At 34.5% G+C, this 16,545-nt stretch overlaps 1 protein-coding gene and 1 long non-coding RNA gene across 6 annotated transcripts in view; both read left to right on the top strand.

Moving 5' to 3' along the window:
• LOC147840846 (uncharacterized) overlaps positions 1–6,759 on the top strand; it is a 69,084-nt gene extending 62,325 nt beyond the window's left edge. The window contains exons 1-5 of one of the 3 annotated variants that reach the window (XR_015507695.1): positions 3,361–3,415; positions 4,658–4,763; positions 4,886–4,956; positions 6,202–6,386; positions 6,556–6,759. This is a non-coding gene — a long non-coding RNA (uncharacterized LOC147840846). Of the gene's footprint in view, positions 1–3,360; positions 3,416–4,054; positions 4,764–4,817; positions 4,957–6,201; positions 6,387–6,555 lie in introns of those variants that run through there. The other 2 variants (XR_015507696.1, XR_015507694.1) reach the window with 2 other exon arrangements.
• Positions 6,760–8,380: 1,621 nt separating this feature from the next.
• Positions 8,381–13,594, top strand: LOC141374988 (serine/threonine-protein kinase pim-3). 3 transcript variants are annotated; one of them, XM_087281773.1, is made up of 8 exons: positions 8,671–9,038; positions 10,759–10,935; positions 11,015–11,400; positions 12,023–12,168; positions 12,322–12,700; positions 12,817–12,993; positions 13,085–13,173; positions 13,466–13,594. In XM_087281773.1, exons 3-8 carry the CDS (start codon positions 11,373–11,375, stop codon positions 13,547–13,549), a joined length of 903 nt encoding a protein of 300 aa, XP_087137899.1. In that variant the 5' UTR covers positions 8,671–9,038; positions 10,759–10,935; positions 11,015–11,372; the 3' UTR covers positions 13,550–13,594. The 3 variants fall into 3 exon arrangements, with proteins under 3 accessions (XP_087137897.1, XP_087137899.1, XP_087137898.1); XM_087281771.1 differs by having other exon boundaries at positions 8,381–9,038; positions 10,759–11,400; XM_087281772.1 differs by lacking the exon at positions 13,466–13,594 and having other exon boundaries at positions 8,692–9,038; positions 10,759–11,400; positions 13,085–13,191.
• The last annotated feature ends 2,951 nt before the right edge of the window (positions 13,595–16,545 follow it).

The following is a 16,545-nucleotide window of genomic DNA, read 5'->3' as shown; positions in this document are numbered from 1 at the left end:
TTACTTGTCAATCTTAAATTTACAGATAATATTAGAGGTCTTGAGCGCTTTTTTAATTTACATTTATGTATCATATTGCAGTACTGTTTGAATTTGTAAATGAAATGACGTTCAACCTTCTATAGGAGCTGCTCAAACAGCTGCACTGCACATTAATAACTGTCTGGCTTAGCTCAGCTACCAAATCTGATCTCTGAAGACTACGACAAAGAGTTCGGACTGCTGAGCGAATCACTAATACAACCCTCCCTACTCTCCAAGAACTGTACTTATCCAGAGCGAGAGAGCTGCCAAAATTACTCTGGACCCCTCACACCCAGCACACTGCCTCTTTGAGCTTTTACCTTCTGGTCGACGCTACAGAGCACTGTGCACCAGAAAAGCCAAACACAGAAACCGTTTCTTCCCTCAATCCATCTCATGAACACTTTATGTAAGTAACTGTGAAACAAACATCACTACATTTTATGCACTTTTAATTTCTTTAACAACATACTTTACATGCCAATTTGCTTATAACACCTGCACATATAATGTTGTGTATAGATATACCTGCACATACACTTGTCAGTTTGTATAATTGCATTCACTACTTACTCCTTTTCTTAAAATATATTTATTATCTAGTTTTTTTTTTCTTGTTTCTGTAATTCTGTAGCACAGCGGAATGAACCGCCAACTTATCCAGCTTATATTTTAAGCAGTGGATGCCCTTCCAGCTGCAACCCATCACTGGGAAACACCCATACACGATGGCATTCAAACACTACAGACAATTTAGCATATCCATTTCACCTGTAGGCAGTGGATGGCGCTGTCACCTCACAACAAGAATGTTCTCCCCGTGTTTGCGTGGGTTTCCTCCGGGTGCTCCGATTTCCCCCACAAGTCCAATGACATGTGCTGTAGGTGAATTGGGTAGGCTAAATTTTCCGTAGTGAATGGGAATGTATGGGTGTTTCGCAGTGATGCGTTGTGGCTGGAAAGGCATCTGCTGCATATGCTGAATAAATTGGCGGTTCATCCCGCTGTGGCGACCGCAGATTAATAAAGGGCCTAAGCTGAAAAGAAAGTAAATGAATGAATGATCTTATTTAATCTTCTATTTTTGGCTCAACATTTGTAAGCGTAAACCTTTATTTCAGATTTGTCTTGAAGATCTAAATCTTTATATGTATTTGATTTCTGAATCTTACAATAAAAAAGCTGCATTTCTGTCTTCCCTGGCATGTAATGTTTATTTTCATTCATTCATTTTCTTTCTGCTTCGTCCTTTAATTTATCAGTGGTCGCCACAGCAGAATGAACCGCCAACTTATCCAGCATATGTTTTATGCAGATGCCCTTACAGCTGCAACCCAATACTGGGAAACATCCATACACACACACTCATACATTATGGCCAATTTAGTTTATTTAATTCACCTATATCACACGTCATATACAGAACATACTAACTCTACACAGACCCAGCCGGGACTCAAACCAGCGACCTTCTTGCTATGAGGCCACAGTGCTAACCATTGAGCCAGTGTGTCCCCGTTTCATTTTATTATAAATAAAAAAAACTCCTAAGTGTAGAGTAGTGTGTTCCCAGGATCAGGATTGAAAAACCCAGCAATAGTTAATAGTTCTTATTAGATTATTAGGCATATGGTACATATTATTTTTGTATTAGAACCTTTTAAACAGATACAAATAATTATTTATTACAAAGAAATTTTTTATTGGTACATTTTAAAGGATTTTTTTTTTTTGTGAACTGCTAGTACTTATTTTTTAATACTGATAGGGTATCTTATATAAGATACTAGTAATCACCAAAAGTACTAGTACTTAAATTTAAAACTACTACTAAAATGATTAGTAATTAATGAATAATGCTATATATATATATATATATATATATATATATATATATATATATATATATATATATATATATATATATATATATATGTTCCAGTCAGAACTGGAATTGAAACACTAGTCAAATCTGATTAGTTGATCACAAAGACAGATCCTCATGGAAATCAGCGGCAAAAATCTTAAATTTGTAACTAGAAACAACAGAGCAGTTACTATTTTACTGGTACTAGAAACAGATTTAAATTAAATTCTATTTTATTCTATTGTTACTAGTAACAAACCTAAAGTTTTGCTACTCATTTCCATTGGATCTTTTTGACCAACTAATTAGTTTTTATTGTAGCAAGTACTAATGGTTACTTAGTACTTATGATAATGAGCATGCTCTTACATTAACTGTTTAATAAGCGTGTTAATAAAATTTCTGCAATACATATTGCCATTTAATCAGAAAAATTTAAATCCATAATTTTCAAAAAGCTCATTTAAGCTGGGCACTGTCTGTTTTTGAGCCAAAAAAAGAATCAAATCAAAACTATAACAACTACTAACTACTAAGTAATCAACTAAAACAACATGTCATGGTCCCTGCAGTAAATATTCAAAAACATCCATTAACAACCTTACAAAAATCCACTCTCTACATACTTGTACTATGTGGGGGTTTGTTCTTCTCTCTTTCACATCACATTCTCCATGTCCATTTCTTCTGCTTCCTATAAACCAAGAACAGCCATGTTTAATATTATTAAAATAACTTAAAGACACTCAGACATGTGCACAGAAAGACCCTAATCAGTCCTACTCTAACTAGGCAAGAGCCCTTTTTGACCAGTTTGTATTTTCATTTCCTACATTCACATAATTTATTCACATGTTACAACATACCTTAAGATTAAGAGTCATTTAAACACCTCCCAGATAGCAGGCAGTAATCGGCCCGAGCTCGGCTGCCCCTCGGCGCCTCCGGCTCCGACTCGGCATCGGCGAGTGTTATCCGGGCCGAGTGCGGCCCGCAGCTCGCTCGCGCACATGCGGTTGTGATGCGGCTGTAAAGCACTGGCCCGATTCCGGTCAACCATATCCTGGCCGCTTCTGGCAAGGACTCGGCTGATGGCAACCGATTAAGTTCTTATTTTATCTAGTAATCTGTTAGCTCCACGTTTAATGATAATTTGAGAAAATATTAATGGTACGATAGCAAAAAAAGAAAAAAAAAAAAAGAATATTTAGTGTGGATGGTCGCAATGTTTAGACGCAAACAAAACAATATTATTTATAAATAGATTATACATGTCATCTAGAGAAAAACTATGTAAAATTCGCTTATTTTTGAGATAGCACGCTCCTGTGCTGACTGTTTTATTTTTAAAGCAGAAGTTGGTTTCATAATAAACACATGCGTTACTAAATTCCTGATCCAAACTCCAATCCAGACGGTGGCGGTAATGCTCCAAAAAGCTGGTTGTCAACCACCATGGCACGAAGATCACAAGAAGAAAAGGGTTGGTTTTTCAAACGTTTCACGTGGAGTCCGGTCAGAAAGGTAAGCTTTTTACTGCTTGTGTTCTGTATAATTAGCGAATTTAGAGCTTAAAACATTTCCACGGTGTTTGGTTGTAACAGCGTTTAGTAATTTAAAACAGTTTGATACGAAATGTAACTTGCTTTAAGAAACACGACTGGAGCTAATGTATGCTAACGCTAACAGTTACAAACACGTCTGAAAGTTCCTTTTCCTTTTACACAATGTTAGATTGTAACGTGTGTAGTAACTGAAAACTATTTTAATTATTTTAAAGAAACATGAAACGAATTTGTGTGTATGCTAACTGCGTTAAAGAAAGTTTCTGTAGACGAATCCATTAACTAACTTGGCAAAACGTGTTTTTTTCCTGATTTAACATTATAAAGTACCGTGGATGTTGAAAAAATCATTGTACAGGCGTATACTTCTCCAACAGTATTAATTCTGTGATTATGTGTAAATAAAAACTAATCGTTTTGGATTAATAAAATATTATTGTTTATCTTGTTTATGCAGTTAGTCACGAAAATGATCGAAACTCGACTGTTTACTATTCTCTTTAAATTATCCGAGAGAAATATATTACTATGCACTTTAATTCATATGTGTTAGCCTATGTGAATCAATTATATCTTTTGTTCAAGCTGTAATGGTCAGTTAATGTAAAACTGAACGTCTTAAAGCAGATTTTGATGTTTTTGTTTGTTTTTTTATGTTATTGACAGTGATAAATTCTGATTTAAATGAATGGGTAACAATATTTGTTGGTTAAGTCTCATTGTTCTTGTTTAACAAAGGTTTGTGAGATCATTTTGCAGCACATCACGACCAAAGAAGTCAATGGCACACTCTTTTGAACGTGAATAGGCATGTTATAGTTGTGTGCTAAAAGTCCATTATAAGCTTTAAACTGCTGATACATTTTCAACATAGATTGAGCTTTTCAGACATTACATTACTAATTGCTTCACAAACAGCTGAAATGGTTTATTGTTATTGGCTATCATCAAACATTTTTCACAATGGTAGGTTAATCTTCATGGGTACAGAATAATGCATGTGCTTGACCATCTTACAAATCTATGTCTCAGATTCATAAGGCTGTCACTCTGCATGAATCTCCGAATAAATCTTGTGCAACCTTCTGTGTACTGATTATTTACACTATAGGTATTATATGCATTAATTAACTTTGATAGTATTTCAGGGTTTGAACTTTTCTTTACGGGAGGTTAACAACAATGTGATGTTTTATTATAGATGCATATGAGGAAGCTCGACTCAAACATCCACACGCAACTGTGATTTCTGACTGGTAGACAGATGAGGATGATGATCGCCTGTCATACATCCCAAGACAGAACAGGTTTGTTTGCAATTATTTTAAACACATACTGTCAACATTGTCATTGATCTATTACAACCTGTGAGTTTTGCCCTGGCACTATACTAAAGTGATGTTTTGTTTTGTAAATGTATCTGATTAAGGGACAGTATAGACACATCTATACCATGATGAAGAAAAATTACTTGGAACAAAGAGGCTGGATAAAAGGCAGGTATGAAGATTTCAGAAATCAAGGCAGCACCACAAGTCACATCACCATCAATGACTATGGCAGAAATCTTAAGACCACCATCAAGATGCACAGATACTGTACATTCCAGTACACCAGGCGTGTCCAAACTACGGCCCGCGGGCCATCTGCGGCCCGCGAGGCTTTTTATAAATATCAATAGAATCTGGCCCGCTATACAAAAATGAACGTAATTCAATAAATAACCACCGGGTGTCGCTATTACATGCATTCAATTAAGCAGCAGTTCTTGTTATGATCTATCTATCTATCTATCTGTCTGTCTGTCTGTCTATCTACACACAGTTGAAGTCTGAATTATTAGCCCCTCATTGATTTATTTCTTCTTTTTTAAATATTTCCCAAATGATGTTTAACAGAGCAAGAACATTTTTACAGTATGTCTGATAATATTTTTTCTTTTGGAGAAAGACTTATGTTTTACTTCGGCTAGAATAAAAAGCGGTTTAATTTTTTTTATGAACCATTTTAAGGTCAAAATTATTAGCCCCTTAAGTCTTCAGAACAAACCATTGTTATAAAATAACTTGCCTAATTACTTTAACTTGACTAGTTAACTTGATTAACCTAGTTAAGCCTTTAAATGTCACTTTAAGCTGTATAGAAGTGTCTTAAAAATATCTAGTCAAATATTATTTACTGTCATCATGACAAAGATAAAATAAATCAGTTATTAGAAATGAGTTACTAAAACTAATATGTTTAGACATGTGTGGAAAAATTTTTTAACTCTCCGTTAAACAGAAATTGGGGAAAAAATAAACGGTGGCTAATAATTTAGGGGGGCTAACAATTCTGACTTCAACTGTATATATATATATCATGTCATATATATATATCATGTATATATATATCATGTCATATCAGACATATATATATGTCTGTGTGATGTATGTAAAATTTGGCCCGCGACAACGTTTGTTTTTTTGCATCTGGCCCTCGGCCCAAAAAGTTTGGACACTCCTGCAGTACACCTATGAACATTTACAGTCTTTGTTCTAGTGCAGTTTGAGATCAAGACAGAACTTATTGCATCTCGTGATGTTTTTGTAAGACATCACTAAATTTGTTAAGGTTTAATGCAGCTAGAAAGTAAAGATCAACTAGAGAATATCAGCAGTGTCTAACCCATTGTTGTATTTACAGAAGTTTTATGAGAATAAGCTACAGGTTGATTTATACTAATCTGTTATTTTTCTTTTTTAGCACGACTGACTGAAGTTTTAAAATCATGCAACGTCATAAAGCAGCAGCTGGGCCTGATTCTCACAAAACCAAAACAGACGTGATGAAATTCCAGATGTAAACACATTTGACCTTCCTTTGGCCAATTGGATTTGGAAAAGCTTGAAAATCAACTAAAGGAGCAGCCTGAACAAATGAAGAAACTGGTAAGTTCAAGCTCTTGCTAATTTCAAAGTGTTTTAAGTTTATTTGTTTTTTTTTATTTTATTTTTTTTTTTTTGCTTCGTAGGTAGCCTACTTTTTTCCTAATTTTTTCTTTTTTTTTTACATTAGTACTTGTTCACTACTAATTATCTGTTTATCTTTTAATCACAGATGGAGTGAGGACAAATGTCCATACCACGCCACTGATAAAGAAGTGGAAAAATGCATTACAAGGTAGCTACAACTTGCCCCTGACAGGGATGGAGGAAGAAAGAAGAGAAAGCTAATGTGTCAAATGTCTACATCACTATTTTGTTTTAATTTTTAAACAACATTTTAAGTGTATTAGGATGTTCCCTGATACTTGAACAATTTGTTTCTTTCATTTGCATTTATATATATATATATATATATGTATATGTGTATATATATATGTGTGTGTGTGTATATATGTATGGAATGTATGTATGTATGTGTGTGCGCCAAATTGTAAAGATACATCTTGATACATTTTTAATAAACGTAATACAAATAAAATTATAAATATAAAATTGCACAAGACGTGTATATATATATATGAAATTTATAATCATCTCACTCATGTCTTGCTGTTTGTGCAATTGATTTTGTTCTACAATTATTTATATATATATATATATATATATATATATATATATATATATATATATATATATATATATATATTTGTTTGTTTATTATTATTTTAATGTTTTATTAAAAAATGTTTCAAGATGTTTCTTCAGAATTCTGCAGTACTTTTTACAAGTTTGACTTGGATATTTTACGGATTGTCATTGGTATTTTTAAGATGTTTCTTGCTATATCTTAAATTGGTTTCTATATTTAGGTTTATATAAAATTTAGCTGTTTTTTACAAATTTTTAATTCAAGTCTATTGGGAAAACAGGGTTGTTTTAAAAAAACATCTGTGTTTGTGTGTAATTTTTAGATTTTTTTGTTTTCAATCTTTCTGTGTGTCTTTATTGTGTTGTTTTATTGTTGTTTTTATATTGATATTCTTGTGCACTACAAAATTATTTATAAAATTTTAGTACTATTTTTTTCATGCAATCAATAAACGTTTAACATTTATTTATTTTGTCATTTGTCTTGATTATTTTCGTTACAGAATATGTATGCAGTTTGCACTTTATTCAAAGGTTAAACCCAGTGCTTACACTTTGTGTTTACATTATAGCCTGTGTTTGCTGTTATATAAATTCAAATGGTTGTAATACCATATATCAAGTACCAATGTAATACCAAAAGGTTTTATAAGGTGTATAAATACGGAGTCGCGCCAGCTCCGGGCCGCAGCGCACATTACCCTCGCGCCGATTCCGGCGCGGATGCGCAGCGTCGGCTCGCTTACGGCCGCCGCATCTGGCCCGCTTGATTCGGGCCGGAATCGGGCAGTGAGTCCACAGGCATCCGGCCCGAGTCCGGCAGCCGAAGTTGGGCCGAGGGGTTAGTCTCCGGCAGGCGACAATCTAGCCGGAACTGGCCCGAGTGTATTTTGCTATCTGGGCTGTGTAGATTATTATTAATAGTTATTTATATTTTTTTTGTTAATAATGCAATAACTGTATGCTTTTACAAATAAATACATCAAATTAGTCCTTTCATTTTATCATTATGTTTAATGAAAAACAACAAGCTGGTATCTTTGTTATCAAATTTCAGAACAAACTAATAATAAAGAAGTAATTTATAAAGCCAGACAGAAAGTGAAGGGAAAAGTCTGTGCCTGAATTTGCACATTTTGGTTTACTATTTGCTGGAACAAGCGTTAGTGAAATGAGTTAATGAATAATCAGATTTAGACAAAGCTAGTTTTATTACTGAATGAATCTGATTATTGACTCATTAATATACATGCCCCCATCTCAGCATTATCGTTAACCGTACGTTACTTGCAACTGCATGTGCAGTGTAAATGGGGTTTGATAAGTTAGATCAAATGATTTAATGTGATATTCAATATCATATCTCGCGTTTTAATGTGTAAACAAGCGCTTACAGCCAACAACTTCCATTTAAAGTAAGAAACGAATGCTAGACATATCTTACCTGTGAACGGTTTAAATTGACCCTGATTTAAATGGAAACACTGGCTCACAAAGCAGACAGTAAAGACTCTTCAAACGGGACAAGTTTACAAATTTTATTTTACTTTGAAAACAGCCGTGAAGGAAACGCTAATGTTGTTTTTCTTCGGTTAAGCGAAAGCTCCGACCACGTCACAAAACTGACCAATCACGTACCAGTAGTAGAACGTTGGAACGCGGGTTCGATCGTGACGCAACAGCAAAAGAGCTCTCTCGGTGAAAAATTTGCTCATTGCGTTTATTTGACACAAAGCTAGAAGCTGTACAAAGTTTGCTCTGCTAATACTGTCAATTGATAGCGTACGGTTTATTGAGGATCACTTTTATAAACTAGCTTTACTTTCAGAACATTTTAGTGTTTATTGTAAGTTTATTTGGATTTTCTCATCTATAAGTGTACGCAAGTTTAACCAAAAATGTTATTTACCGTGCTCGGAGTAATTGCTCTCTTTCTGAGAGAAAGAGACGCCAACAACACTGAAGAAGAGGTCCAGAATGATGTACCACCTGTGAGGAACAGTGACGGTAAACGATATGTCCATTTTATGTAACACAAGTGATTTATTTTCTTACCTGGAGTCTGTGTAGAGCTCTACGATTAATTTTACCTTACTGGGAGAAAACATTACAAAACACAGTGAATATGGTTAATTGGTTTTAATACAATTCTATTGGTTTAAACACAGCGGTGTCAAACATTCACCATACAAATTCGTTTTTCATAAAGTAATTTTCTTTGCTTTAAAATGAAAGGTTTAGTTCGCTCAAAAATTAAATCCTAATTCCTGAGACCTTAAGTAACAAATTAGGGTACTTTATATGAAATCAGAGAGCTTCCTCATCCGCCATACACAGCAAGAGACTGCTCAGTCGAATACATGAAAGGTAGTAAAATGTAGGGCAGGGCGATTTGGCAAAAATGCTATCTCAATAATTATCATCTATATTGAGCAATAGTGATATATATATTTTGATATAAGAGCAATTCCAGCATTATGGATGTGTCATTTCAGTAAAAACTCAAAAAATAAATTCACAAATAAGGTGTATGTTCACATTATATTTAAACATCTGTTTATATTTTCCAAAACAGCTAAAGACAGAGTTAAGGAATCAAAAAAATATTAGTCTGTAAACATTTTGTATACTTTAAATGAGAAAATTAAGAACACATTGTGGATTTGATCAAAAAAGGTTGATGAGTTTACAGTATACAGCATACTTTGTAGAAATTCTGTGAATTAAACTGCACAGCCTAAAAGAAATAATTTAATCAGTAGTGACAATGTGACAAATGAGAAATTGCCACTTGTTTGACTTTGGTAAATTAAATATAATTGTTTGACAACATTGACAGAGACATTTTGAGTAGTTTTATAGTTCATTAAATTACAAGCCTACTCAAAAAAAGTTTCACTATTTTGGTAAAAACATATGCATGGAATTGCTTACAAGTTGTTAATGCTTCCAGATTTGAAAGAGTAACCCAACAATGACTGAATCCACAAAAAGTAAAGGGTCCATTAAAGGGCATAACATATTTTCAGCTGACAAATGTTCAGTGGCTGAAAATTCGGTACATTTCTAATATCAACACTTTTTCAGGTTAATTTAATTTGTGTTCTTGATCAAAACATGATGAATGCTGGAGAAATTGTGGAATTGTTTTGGCTGATCATTTCACATATTTTGGGATTGTAATACTATACACACCTATTGGCAAGATTTGAATAAATCTTGAGAGAAGATAAATGCAATAATGGGATTGAATCTGGAATGTAATTTTAAAACTGTACCTGGTAAAAAATAATACTTTAAAATCAAAAATACTTTAAAATGTTGCGTATCTTCTTAATACACTACTAACAACTAGCAAAAAGGCCATTAAAAAGAATGGTATGATATTGTTAAAGAGGTGTACAATTAATGAGTGAATAAACTACACTTTAGGACTCGTCTCCATCTGCTGGAGGTTTTAAGTGTGATTCTTATTTAGGTCAATCCATGACAGGCCGAAACCAGCCAAAGTACAAGCACAAAACACACTCGAAATATTGTACAAATATAGCTATTCATGTAAATGACGTAAAATAAAATATTAAAACCTTCAATCAATGTCATTTGAGTTTGACACCACTGTCAAAGTCACTTTATAATTTACAGCATTCATTAATATGCTTAATAACTATAAATTAATATTATTTGAATAAAACTAAAATCTTTTATATAATAATCCTTTCTTTAGGTCGAGAAATCGATGACTGGTGTAAAGAGCCATCACTGTTAGAGCCTGTCAGTGTTCACAGTGAGGAACCATCGCTGGAGGAGCCTGTCAGTGTTCACAGTGAGGAACCATCGCTGGAGGAGCCTGTCAGTGTTCACAGTGAGGAACCATCGCTGGAGGAGCCTGTCAGTGTTCACAGTGAGGAACCATCACTGGTAGAGCCTGTCAGTGTTCACAGTGAGGAACCATCACTGGAGGAGCCTGTCAGTGTTCACAGTGAGGAACCATCGCTGGTAGAGCCTGTCAGTGTTCACAGTGAGGAACTATCGCTGGAGGAGCCTGTCAGTGTTCACAGTGAGGAACCATCGCTGGAGGAGCCTGTCAGTGTTCACAGTGAGGAACCATCGCTGGAGGAGCCTGTCAGTGTTCACAGTGAGGAACCATCACTGGAGGAACCATCACTGGATCTCAGCTTCTTCTCTGCTGAGTCAAGCTGGAGTGAAGATCTCTCTTCAAGCTTCTTAACTGTTGAGTCGAGCTGGAGTGATGATCTCTCTTCAGGCTTCTTAACTGCTGAGTCTGGCTGTGGTGATGATGAACCCCTGTTTGTTGACTCTGCTGAACCTGAGAAATTGATGGAGGACAAAGAGACACAAATCATTGGTGAGTTTACTACCTCGACCCTACAGTTATCCAACACACATGCATATTTTAACAATGGTTTATGCTTTAAACAGATTTTAATATGCATTTTGTCAGGAATAGCTGAAAATGCATCTATTTGTGAAGATTTATTATATATCGTATTCATATTTAAGGGATAGTTCACCCAAAACTGGAACTTCTGTCATCATTTGCTCACCCTTTACTTGTTCCAAACCTGTCTGAGAATCTTTTTCCTGTTGAAAATAAAAAAATAATATTTGAGGAAATCTTGAAACCTGTAACTATTGACTGTTATAGTATGTGTTTTCCTACTGTGGAAGACGGTGGTTACAGGTTTTCAGTTTTCTTCTAAATTTCTTCATTTAACAAAGGAAACTCACAAATGTTTGAAAACACTAGAGGTTGAGTAAATAGAGAGTAAATGTTTATTGTTGGGTGAACTAAACCTTAAAGGTGAGACTGAATATTTTACACTCATTTGTTTATTTTTACCATCAGATAAAATTTTAAGGGACAGATATTCAGTGTAGTATCTCAATTTCTATATGAAAGAGGAAAGGTTTTAGATGAAGGTACTGTACCACTGATGATTTCTCATCTCTTCTTTGTCTTTTCACAGAGATCAATTCCCACTGCTATGCAATTGAAGCTCAGCTGGGTGAAGGAGGCTGTGGAGCCGTTTTCTCAGCCACTCGTTTAGAAGATGGCCTTCAGGTGGCAGTAAAAGTGTCCGATTTCGAGGAGGAGAAGCGATTCATCAGTGTTGTAAGTAGTGTGCTCTCATTTACTGTCTTCTTGTCATATTAATCGTAGACTACAAATGCTTTTTGTGATAGACATTGCCAACAGTTTGTCCAGGACTTGTTTATTGAAAATACCTTTTCTATCAAATGATCTTCACAACTGTCTTTCTTGTAGGATGGGTTTGAAGATCCACTTCCACTGGAGATCGCTCTGCACTTTCTTGCCAATAAAGGCCCCAAGGTTAAGGAAATCATCGAGCTTTTGGACTGGAAGGTGGAGGCTGATAGGTACTTCATGGTGCTAGAGCAGCCCATACCCTGCATGAGCTTGCATGAATTCCTTCTCGACTGCGAAGGCATCATTCCAGAGAACAAGCTACGAACAATCATGTACCAGACAACAGTTGCAGCCCAAACATGCTGCCAGCGTGGAGTTCTTCATCGTGATATCAAGCTGGAGAACTTGCTGATTAACCCGGACACCCTTGAGGTCAAACTGATTGACTTCGGGTGCGGCGATCTTCTTACTGAGGACAGTTTCCAATACTTTAGAGGTATGTTCATCCTTCAAAGCTGTAAGAAGGGTCTTAAACTCTGCTGATTTATTTTTTTCTGTGAAACATTCGCTGTTGTTTATCTATACTGTTGTTGGAAACAAATTCTCTTTCAGGCACCAGAGAGTACTTCCCTCCCGAGTTTTCGTCAACTGGAAGATACCACGGGGAACCAGCGACAGTCTGGTCACTTGGAGTTGTTCTGTTTCTGCTAGTTTTCTACAGATTTCCAGAACAAAGTGACTTGCCCAGAATGAACAACAGAAGGTTGAGGATTAAAGGCTTGTCAAGAGGTGAGATTCACTTAGGCTAAAGATGATTGTATAGGATAATTTGAATGTCATTTAAACAAGCATGTATAAACTCTTTCTTCTTTCTGCACAGATTGCTGCGATTTCTTCCACGGCTGTCTGCAGTTGGACCCAAAGGATCGGCTTGAACTGCAGAACCTCAGTTCCCATAAGTGGATTAGGGTATCGAATACATTTTGACATTAGCCATCTTACACTGTCATAAGGCAGATTTTCATCTTAACATGATGTTAGTTAGGTGCATTTCCATCAAGTTGTTAGAGCAGATCACCCCCAAGTTAGAGTTTATTCAGCAAATTAGTGTTTCCATCTCCCATTTTTTGCATAAGCACCACTTCTCTTACTCATTTCAACACAGACAAATGGAAACCAAAAAAAATCGTATGTTCTTCCATTTTACATGTTATTTGTTTCATCTATTCATGCTTTAAAATTGTCTCTGTTTATGTTTCAGACGAGAACAAGGAGGAATGAGGAGAACTGTCCTAATTTAACGGATGGATCTAGTCATTCCAATCACCCCATAACCTCCAATTAAATTCCTTGTAAATAAAAAAAAAAGAAATGATAAAGCACTTAACAATTTGGACCTTAATATAGTGTATGTGCCTCTTCCTGCACTTTAACACCAGCTTTTGCACTAATTCTTGCACTTTTACATGCTAAAATAAAATGTATAATAAAATAATTAATAAAAAGATATATCTCAGTCGTTCCCAATCCAGGTCCATATATTTTTATGTGTCTCTGTGAAAATTTTATTTGAGACGGATCAGAGAGACTTCTGGACCAATGATTACTGGGAACAACTGATATATATACAGGGTTTACGATTAACATTATCACTCACCATCCAATTTGACCACAAAACTAGAAAACAAAATATTAAAAATGTAATAATGAAATAAAAAAAATTCATTAATATAAAACAATATAAGAAATAAAATAAAACAACTACAAAACCGTCTATATTGAAATATAAATCGATAACTGGCCATGTTATTGACCAATCAAAATTATTTTAGAAACAATGAAAAATCATTAATAAATAAATAAAACAATTAAAAGGTTCACCCAATAATTGAAGTTATGTTATTTATTACTCGTCCTCATGTTCATCTTCAGAACTATTCTTAATTTGTGTTCTGAAGATGGATAAAGTTACAATCTTTAGTGTTTGCTTTAATATAGTTCTCATCAGCTTTAGTAACCATCTTTAGTCTAATCATTAATCATCATTTATTGACTAGTGATCTTATATGTAGGTGATATAGGTTATTTTATGGTGAGTGATAATCCAAACCCTGTATATATAGGTGGCGAGGTCCGTTCCTCCACGTGGTGCCACTGGAAACTGCCCATCGTAAAGATGGTGCTGAGCTGAACACGGACACAAACTGACATCAGGCTGGGGCGACAAGCCTCACAACTGATGATAATTATTATGAATTTTGTACTAAATGTTGAAATAAAGTCACATTTTTACAAAAGATGTGTTTATTATGTTTTTTTTTAAGGTTGATTACTTTTGAAAACATTTCAAGTGAGATCAGTCAGGCCCAAAAAAAGACAACATTTGTAGATTTAACAAAGATTAGTTGTGCTTAATGTTATTAAGCTGAATGTTTGATGTACAAGCATACATGTGGTGGAGTTTTTAGCAGTTGAGAACAAATGCACTGTAAGAAATGCTTGTCTTCCAGCTGCAACACCTATACACCCTCTCATTCAGACACACACATTTATTCACCATTTTAAAAACAATTTTGGTTATTCAATTCACCTTATGTGTTTTGACTGTGTTCCCCCACAGTCCAAACGAATGCGATGAATTGAAGAAACGAAAAGGTATTCAAAATAGTGAATGAGAGAGTGTGTGAATGAGAGAGTGTATGGGTGTTAATCAATTCACCGCATGTGATTGGAAAACATGGGAAACCAGAGCACCAGGAGGAAACCCATGCGAACATGGAGAATAGATAAACTCCACTTAAGGACACAAACTCCACAGCCAGGACACGAACCTGCTTGCTGTGAGGCAAAAATGCTAGCTACTGTGTCACCCAGTTTACCTTATTGTTTTTACAAATTTTAGTGGATTAAACATAAAACAATTAAGTTGTCCCAAAAATTTTTTGATTGATTGACAGGCTTTTTTGATTGAACTCAATAAAAGTATTCAAAACAGCATTAGGGTTGTCTCTACACACATACACAGAGCATTTCTGAGCCTGTATTAGCTGTGATAGAAAACGTTGTGAGTAAAAACCAAACAAACAAGAAGAGTTTTTTGTCCTTTTCATGGTTTCAGCTTGTAAAGTTGTGTCACGTTGTTTTTATTCATTTAAATGTCTTTTAAATCTTTTCATTGTCTTTTAAATCAATTTGATTTATTGGGGACTATTAAAACAGCTTCCACATGTCATTTCACAGACTGTTTTTGATTAGAATTCAGAAGAATTGCAAACATTCACATCAACAGTCCCTTATTATCTTGGAAGTTGAGTCTTTTTTTTAATTTATTTAACTATTTTTGTCTTCTTAGGAAGAAAAATATAGATTTTTAAATTGTAAATATGTACAAACTTAGTACAAGAGAATACAACTCACAACAGTTATGAACAAAGTTAAAAAAAAACTGAGAGAAAATATATAATTTATAGATAAACAGATGCCAGGGGTAAAATAATAAATAGGTAAGATAATAGTAATATTAAAAAAAACATTTATTTAATCAAATAAGATTTACGTAATGCTTCATATGTATTTTTTTTTTTTTTAGCTTTTCTCTTTATGATAGTGTTGTATATTGTTTAATCTCCTTTGTAAAATGTTCATTTGGCTTAGCTTTGGCCCATTTCCTGACATAAATATATTTTCCAGTAATATTATTAGTTGGATAAGAAAATAGGTTGTACTTTTTGAATCAATTCCATCTTGTAAAGCAAACATGACATCATATAATCCAATTTGTATTCATTTATTTTCTAGTCGGCTTAGTCCCTTAATTAATCCTGGGTTGCCACAGCGGAATGAACCTCCAATTCATCCAGCAAGTTTTTACGCAGCGGATGCCCCTTCCAGCCACAACCCATCTCTGGGAAACTAATTTGTATTAGTGTACAAAATGTCACTGAAATAAAGTTAGAAACATCAATCCAAAATAATCTTGAGAATACACATTGAATGAGTAACAGACTCTTAAACAATACCAAGAGCATCGCAAGAGTTTTCTCTATCCACTTCAAACCATTCAAATAACTCTTCTACAGGATAAATTCTGTGTACATTTTAAAAGATACCTGTCTTACTTCATTACTTATAAATAATTTATTTGTTGGTAACCATACTTTCTTCCACTCAATGTTTCCAAATGTTGATGACCAGAAGACTATTGAAGATGATATATGATTCTTTTTTAATACATTTCTAATATATCTGTTTCTACATTTATCTTTAATGTTAATATCACCAATAAATAAAACATCATCACTTGTCTTTGGCTGTTGGTCCACATAATATACAGAATTATGC

The sequence above is a fragment of the Danio rerio genome, chromosome 14 (genome assembly GCF_052040795.2).
Source record: "Danio rerio strain M-AB ecotype USA chromosome 14, GRCz13ab, whole genome shotgun sequence".
NCBI lineage: Eukaryota > Metazoa > Chordata > Actinopteri > Cypriniformes > Danionidae > Danio > Danio rerio.
Note: the sequence above shows the minus strand (reverse complement) of the source record. Positions and strands in the feature narration are given on the sequence as shown.

Excerpts from the sequence above, each read along its gene's own strand:
- LOC141374988 (XM_087281771.1), top strand. The coding sequence starts at position 8,930 with ATGTTATTTACCGTGCTCGGAGTAATTGCTCTCTTTCTGAGAGAAAGA. Across the intron at positions 12,701-12,816 it reads CAGTTTCCAATACTTTAGAG|GCACCAGAGAGTACTTCCCT; the intron begins GTATGTTCATCC and ends ATTCTCTTTCAG. Across the intron at positions 13,174-13,465 it reads GTTCCCATAAGTGGATTAGG|ACGAGAACAAGGAGGAATGA; the intron begins GTATCGAATACA and ends TTTATGTTTCAG.